The 8,132-nt window shown below is 46.5% G+C and overlaps 1 protein-coding gene across 2 annotated transcripts in view; it reads left to right on the plus strand.

The window, feature by feature from the left end:
• Positions 1–4,082, plus strand: part of SHQ1 (SHQ1, H/ACA ribonucleoprotein assembly factor) — a 216,751-nt gene extending 212,669 nt beyond the window's left edge. For both annotated transcript variants that reach the window (XM_063941032.1, XM_063941031.1), the window contains exon 12: positions 1,829–4,082. In XM_063941032.1, coding sequence (XP_063797102.1) covers positions 1,829–2,453 — 625 coding nt within the window. In that variant the 3' untranslated portion in view covers positions 2,454–4,082. The remainder of the gene's footprint in view (positions 1–1,828) is intronic.
• Positions 4,083–8,132: the final 4,050 nt, after the last annotated feature.

Below are 8,132 nucleotides of genomic sequence, written 5' to 3' on the forward strand. Positions count from 1 at the left end.
CTGGAGGAGGGGCATAGAGGGAGGAGCCAGTTCACACCCATTTAAAGTCTTAAAGTGCCCATGTCTCCTGCGGATCCTGTCTATACCCCATGGTTCTTGATGCATCCCCAGCATCCTCTACGGACTAAGAGAAAAGGATTTACCGGTAGGTATTAAAATCCTATTATTACTGAGGTTTGGGGGGAAATCAACAACTTTGCATAGCTATAAAGGCTTTGTTGAAAAGCATAGAAGGGTACCAGGACACAACGTGTTGCTCGAGTGTACACACAATATCAGTAGATCACTGAAATGATCTTCAGCTCCTCCATAGCTGCCATGTTCAAACCTTTTACATTTCATGTATATGAATACAAAAACCTTGACACACAATGCTGTGAACTAAGCCCTAGAGATGAGCCCAGCAGGCAGTTTGCTGATGCAGGAAATGTCCTTGTGTACATACTGAGGGACAATCTCTAGTGAGAATAAAGGTAGGAGGCGGGGTCCATGGTTAATTAGTAACAAGTTGGGGTGCGCCTCCTAATTACTATACACACCCAGCTCCTTGTGTGCCTCTTGCTATTTATAGACGTTGTCTCCAAATTCACCTACAGGTCGCCAGGTTAAGGAGAAAGAAAAATGTTAATTAATACCGTATAGAATCTGATAATCCCAAGCAGTACAATATTATACACCTGCTGATTGGCTTTTCTGTTACATTAAGCGGAAGTGTGTTATAGTTGACCATACAGTCTGCAGTCTGTGTCTTTCTTTGCTATTGTAGAATTATATTTGGCTTCATAGCAGGCTGGGAGTTGTAGTGTTCCCTAATGTTGCTATAAACATTTATTTTATTGCCAAATAGTTATTTTGCCCGCTTTAAATAGACTTACCATGCCATTCCTTTAAACCGGGAGCTCATGGATTGCACAGGTTCTGTGGCTGGTTAAGGGGGTCATTCCGACCCGTTCGCACGCAGCGGTTCTTCGCTGCGGTGCGAACGGGTCGGAACGGCGGCTGCGCGTCATTGCCTAGTGGCGGCCATCGCCGGGCAACGACGCCAGGACCGATGAAAGCGATCGCAGACGTGATTGCAAGAAGATTGACAGCGGGAAGGAGGATCCGGGCGTCTACTCACAGTTTCCCGTGCGTGGTAAGGCGAACACAGGCGTTTGGAGGGCGGAAGTCTGACGTCACAGCCGGGACCTTCATCGTTGGATCCGTCACACTGTGTAAGTAGCTGACGTCACAGCCGGGACCTTCATCGTTGGATCCGTCACACTGTGTAAGTAGCTGCAGGGCTAGTCTTGTTTTGCAGGAAACTTTTTTTTTAGCATAGCAGCGCTGCACAAGCGATCGCAGCCCTGCTATGCTAAATACACTCCCCCATTGGCGGCGTCAAGTTGATCGCACCAGCAGCAAAAAGTTGCTACGTGCGATCAACTCGGAATGACCACCTAAACCAGGTGAATTGGAGTCAGCCAGCCACAGAACCTGAGTAATCCATGAGCGTTCCGGTTTAAAGTGATAGTAAGTTAAGCCTAGCTTTACAGACTGTACTGTACTTAAACTGGCAAGGCATGCTGGGATTTGTTGTTCTAAAACAGGTGGCAACCCATAGGCTGCCAGTGCTTGATATTACATCTCTTATTTGTTGATGCAAAGAAATCTCTATTGCAATAGTAGATACCTGTAGTCGTCCAACTGTTGTAGAACCACAAGTCCAAGCATGCCTTGCTGCTACTATGGTAAATACAAGCAACAAGCTCTCATCATCTTGTTTTGCAGCTGTCCAGCTTTTCCATGGTTCAATAATATAATATTTCTCATTGTATTTTCCTATTAGATCTAAGAAATTGTCCGCCCTATCAGACTGCATACAAGCGGCATCCATCGCTAAGGCAGATCTGGGCTTTGATCTAGAGGAGCTGGAGGAAGCTGCCAATTTAGTTCAAGAGGAAGAAAAACTACTGCAGGTGTCAGACAGCGTTCCCAGACAGCCCGCAGCACGCGCTACATCTGAAACCTCCAGCAGCTATGCCTCAACAGAGACAGAAGACACTTCGTCAGATGAGGATGAGACCAGCAGCAGCAGCGAGGAAATCCAGGACTCCCTGGAGCAGCTCCCAGGCGAGACCACCACACCTCTCATACAGGTTATGGATAACAGGCAGACCCACCCTAACACAGCTGCAGAAGCAGATTCTTCCCCCACACAGCCATCTGTTCCCTTACAAGCGGCGGGGAGCACAGAGGAGAAGGTGCAAGCAGCAGTTACCATCCCTGACATCCCCCTAAGGCACACTTCTGATGACACTGACAGATCCCAAGAGACAGACTGCGCAGCCCGCCATTCGGAACGTACTGAACCAAAGTGTCTGTCCAGGGCGTTCTTAGAGGTGACTCCGAGGATGAATCCGCTCCTCATTGTTCAGCAGTCAGAGGAGGAGGAGATGCTGCTTGTAGATTAATCTCTCCCGTCCGCCTCTCATTGCAGACTTCAGTTTGGATTGCATTTTCATTATAGATAAATGACAGCCTCGTTCTTGGGATACTTCATTAGCGCCTGAGATGTCTTCCTGGGCATCAGGTCTAATGAAGTAATGAAGAGACAGAAAGCCTGATATAAAATCATTAAATCAATCAGGACATAAGAACGGTAACCCAATGAGGAGTAAATATGATGCCTTGCATTGGTAATTAGCCAGCAACAATACAAGTTTTGGGAACATCCCGTATTTTGGTGAACTGTGGTTTTATTGTGTCGTTTCATGCCAGTATGCCTATCAGCCTCACAAAGACACGGGGGCAGAACTGTTCCTATTCGCAAGCTCCCAGCGGTGTACCTCCTAGAGGAAGCGTCTTTTATCCAGGGGCCAGGACTCACGGGGGTGCAGCAGGGCACTGTGTGAGGGGAAGCACCTCCAGAACATTGGGGGCCGCCAGGCTTTGCAGTGTTAGAGGCATGCTAAATTAAAGCCACATGTGGGCGTTTACACGGGTTTGGTATGTGTGACCGGCGGTCACACTACCAACGCTGACATCCCGATCTTTAAATCCCAACAGGGGTAAGGTAAATATGACGTCCCTTACCCCCTAACCTCCCCCCCTTAGTGCGCAACCCTAAACCCCTCCCCTTAGTGCGTAACCCTAACCACCCCCTGGTGATGCCTAACCCTAATCCTCCCCCTTTAGTGCCTAAACCTAACACCCCTAACTCTAAACCTGTGTCTTTTAATTAGGGGCTTCTCTCGCTGCTGACTGGATTTGTCCAGCTGGGGATTCTGGGAACATTGCTTCCTAGGAATCGTGAGACTCCTTTGAACGTAATTGGATAATATTGGTTTCCTCTACAATTACTTTGATCCCAGAAAATGAGGACACATTAAATCGCTGGATTAAGAGGTGACCCGTCTCTTGTAATGTTTAGGGGTTTTTTTTTTACTTCCCCAAAGTGTTTCTCCTGATGTTTTCTGTATCTGTAAAGAAGAGAGCTATTGATTAGGCCAGATTTATTGTGTCTAGTGATAAATGCACCAAAGAACCTGATTAATACCTGTGAAAACGACCAAGGGGCATTGCCAGGAAGACACGTCTTAAATAATGTAAGGAGGCTGAGCTGATGACTAAAGGCTGGAGAAAAGACACCGAGAGACACGCGTGGCAGAGAGATATATGCTTTCGCTGTTTGAGTTCTATGGGCAGGCCATTTGTCTGCAAGATAAGGAACAGTGCTGCTACAGCAGATAAGCTGGAGGGGGCAGGATAAATAGGGCATGTTCCAGGCAATTAGGAACACGGGAACAGATAGCCGCTGCTTCTGTGCTCCATTCATTTGCCGCAACCGACTCCAACGTGTTCTAATTTATTTATGCTGGGTAATGTTGTTTTCTGCCCTCAGCTAATCATGAACATTCTCATATGGAAAATCGTTTAGATGTTTTTGTTTTTTTATAGTGCCGACATATTACACAGTGTTTTGATTGAAAAATAATATGACGTCAGTACCTACATTTAAAAAATAAAATAAAAATTAAGCAATTGGTGTATCAATATCAGCATTCAGATATATCTAAATGAGTTAGCAATAAACATTTTGTATAAAAAAGTGTGTGTGCTTTTACTTACAGCAAATTAACAGAAAGGTAGAAATTGCTCAAACAACACTCGTACCGCGCCCGATGCATAATAACGCAATAGCCAGAAGGAAGGTTCTTTTCACAAGCACCAAATCATTCCAGGAAAGTATTAATATATAAACATGGTTCGTAAATCAGTACCCAAATCTTCTGCAAAGAGGATGGAGATTTTGGCACAGAGCTGTGTGATGACTGGTCACGCCAAAAACAAGAGACCCCTCATTTCAAATACAAATCTTACGGCATTTGGTCCATGTAAATTCACAGAAGTTGAGGAAACAAATCGGGATAAGTTTATCGTGTGACGAGATGCGTCCAGGATTCGTTCCAATTATCTTTGTTTAGGTGAGGTAGGTCCAAACAGGAAGCAGTTACAATACCGGTCGTCAGGATCCCAGACGTCACATTGCCGACACCAGAATCCTGACTAGCGGTGAAATACCGTAGCCGGAATCCCGATGCTACAGGCCTTTCTCCTATGGGTTTCCACCACAACACCCATAGAGGGAGAATATAACCTGTGGCGAGCGCTCACCCCGCTGCTGGCATACCGGTGGCTGGGATCCCACCGTCGGTATACTGACGGACGGGATCCCGGACGCCGGTTCTTCATACTGATCCCGTCCAAACACCACCTATATATAGTAGACAGTTTCTCAGTATGATAAGGCAAACATAGTGACTCTATCTAGTATATCTCCACTGTAGCAGAGCGATCACAGGGCCACTTAGAAGCCGGTATGCCACAACTTACATAACTAAAAATAGTGGGGCAGATGTATTAACCTGGAGAAGGCATAAGGAAGTGATAAACCAGTGATATGTGGAAGGTGATAAAGGCACCAGCCAATCAGATCCTAACTGTTAATTTACATATTGGAGCTGATTGGCTGGTGCGTGTATCACCTTGCACATATCACTGGTTTATCACTTCCTTAAGCCTTCTCCAGGTTAATACATCTGCCCCAGTGTTGGTTACGGGATCCCTGTGGTCAGAATACCGATGCTGGGATCCCGACCTCCATAATGTACGGGATGCGGTCAAGATCCCGGCGGTCAGAATCCCGACCAGCACAATCCCGACATATTCTCCATCTGTGGGTGTTCACGACACCCATCGAGGGAGAATAAATTAATGTGCCGAGCGTAGCAAGCGCAGCGAACCCGCAAGGGGCTGCGTTGCGCTCGCCCCCTGTCGGGATTGTGCCGGTCGGGATTCCGGTGTCGGGATTCCGACCGCCGGGATCCCATCCGGCGGGATTTCGTACTGATCCCTAATGTACCTGTCGGCCTTTTTAAGGTTCAAACTTTTACATGTTGACCTATTGCTTGTCGACCTAATACTGGTTGACCAGTGATCCACCCCCATCACCACATGCACTAATGGGGTTTTCAGCATAATGAATAGACCCATAATATAGCAAAAGTTTACTATTCAAACAATGAGCAAAAAAATATTAAAACCAGAAAATTGGGGTAACCTGTCCCTTATTCGGTCAGGTATGTGGCATCTGACACAGATGTCCTTCCACGTCACGTCTGGTCCCCCCAGCATCGGACGACTGGTCTTTTACCGGAGACTGGTGGCCTGATTCAGAGCCGCAGGCTATGCTACTGCTCACGTAGTTGAGCGATTGTTTGCAACTAGTTGTGCAAGCCCCTATGGCACATGTGTTACACAGAACGCTCACGGGTGCTGTTGTGTTTGGGTCAGACGGTGGCAGGAAAGTGATGGATGTTCCTGGGCGGTGGCTCAGCACATGCAATAGTCGTCTGTTCAGTGTGCTTGTTATGGTTGTGTCAAGGCAAACCCGCTGCTTGCACAGCCACGGGTATAATAGGCTGTGGTCAGACAGAGAAACCACCTGCTATATGGCTACTGCAAGTTTCAATGGAGTGACCGATGGGGACATATAAGGACTCACCCATCTGTATTACAGCGTGCACAGGCGCTAAAAGTGGGCGTCTCAGCTTTCCACATTCAGCCGCACGAATGTACATAAGGGAAGGAGTCTGTAGGCCATTTGCATAAACTCAGAGATGCGGCTGCCAGCATCTCTGCACCAGGCCCTGGATTCTGTTTTACGGTCCCTAATTAGTCCATCAGGGGCACCAATAGGGTGCAGGTGGTTGGGGGCTACAGATTACCCAGGCTCGGCATGTCGGAGGGGCCTGGGTCAGCTGCTGAGGGGGTCTGCTCTCTCCCTGATTTGGCCATGCTCCTAGTGCCTAGGCCCCGTTCAGCTCTTGGCGGCCCTGTCTGTTGCCAAAGAAATACATTCTCAGAACATGACAATCACACCATATTGGTTCCTTAGCATCCTCTCCTCTGTAATGTTTTTAGAATACAATTGGTTTCTGTAATAAAGTTGACATGTAAGGGCTCTGTCAGATAAGGTCTTTCCTTGCTTCCCGCTCTGTATGTACTGTTGGCATATCGATCAGGGATCTGCTACTTCCATGTCTCTTCTGGTCAGTGTAAATTGGGGATAGGGGTGGATGCACGATTTTCTGGTGATTCAGCCTGACCCAAGCTCAACACTGTAGCTCATATGTACAGCAGACGTGTGACCCCTGGAACCACTTATCCCGTTACCCACGCCATTTTCAGAGCACTTTGCTCCAATCTTGTTCCATCTAAACATTTTAGAAAGTGGATCATCTGAACAAGCGCTACCAAGATTATAGCACGTCGTCCTGTGTCGCAAGGGCAGCCCCCCGCTGTGTCTGTAAATAGCCAGCTATTGTAAAACACCACAGGGGTCTTCTCCAAGAGCCAAGGCAGACAAAATACAATTGCTCTCTCTCAGCAGGGACAGTTCCTGGTAATCAAGTTCTGTTTATATATGTAATTGTTACCGATCCATAAGGCACGTCATGAAAGGCTAAGTGACTTTTTGTGTGCCTTTTTATTGTAAGGTTAAATGTCTTCATCGGTTGCCTTCAGTGTAAAATACTGCTGCATCCCCTTCCATGTTACCTGCAGCAATGCCTGGTTGCAGATGATGTCATCTCCAAACGCCGCCAGAGGGAAGATCCACTACTAACCCAGGTCCAGCCTGCGGTATGAACTGGGTTTCAAGCCACTGTGACGTGGCTTGAAACCCGTGGTCAGTTACCTGGGTTTTTCGTGGCAAAGGGGTAGCAAGAATGTATTTTAAATACTCCAATAATTATTAACTTCTTAAGACCAGAGAATTAGTTATGTTATTAACAGTTAATTATATAACAACAGCATATTCTGTTGCACTTCACATTTGGCAACAAAAAAGTAATAAAACAAGAATACAGAATAAGAGGGATTGCTCTGTGCTTTACAAGGAACACGTTTTTTCAGTAACAAATAATAAAAAATGGATATTCTATTTTTACTGACATTTTTACTTATAAGTGCAATCTCTCACCCTCTCACCTCTTCAGAAGGATATAAATACATTAGAGACTGTACAAAGAAGGGCAACTAAAATGGTGCATGGCCTACATCACAAAACATACCCAGAAAGACTACAAATCTCAATAAGTATAGTTTGGAGCAGAGAAGGGAAAGGGGGGACATGATAGAAACTTTCACATATATCAACGGTTTTAACAAGGTCCAGGAGGGAAACATTCTCCAAATGAAGAGAAGTATTGGAACACGGGGACATGCACTGAGACTGGAAGGGGGAAGGTTCAGGGGAAATTTGAGGAAAACTTATTGCACAGAGGGTAGTGGAGAAGTGGAATAGCCTCCTAGCAGAGGTGGTAGAGGCTAAGTCAGTAGAGGAATTTAAACATGCATGGGATAGACATAAGGATTTATCCTTACCAAGAAATAAGGATCAAGTAAGGTTTGAGGGGCTGTGTTGCCAGTGTTGACGGTCACTGCAGCCAGGCGGTCGGCGGGTCACCCGTACACACATGCAGATGCACAGATATATCCACAATAGCTGTGCTGCCGGGCCAATCTGATATGTCTGTAAACTACATCATTCGTAGACATATCAGGCATACACACTCGGCGATCCGATC

This window comes from Pseudophryne corroboree, chromosome 9 (genome assembly GCF_028390025.1).
Source record: "Pseudophryne corroboree isolate aPseCor3 chromosome 9, aPseCor3.hap2, whole genome shotgun sequence".
Classification (NCBI taxonomy): domain Eukaryota; kingdom Metazoa; phylum Chordata; class Amphibia; order Anura; family Myobatrachidae; genus Pseudophryne; species Pseudophryne corroboree.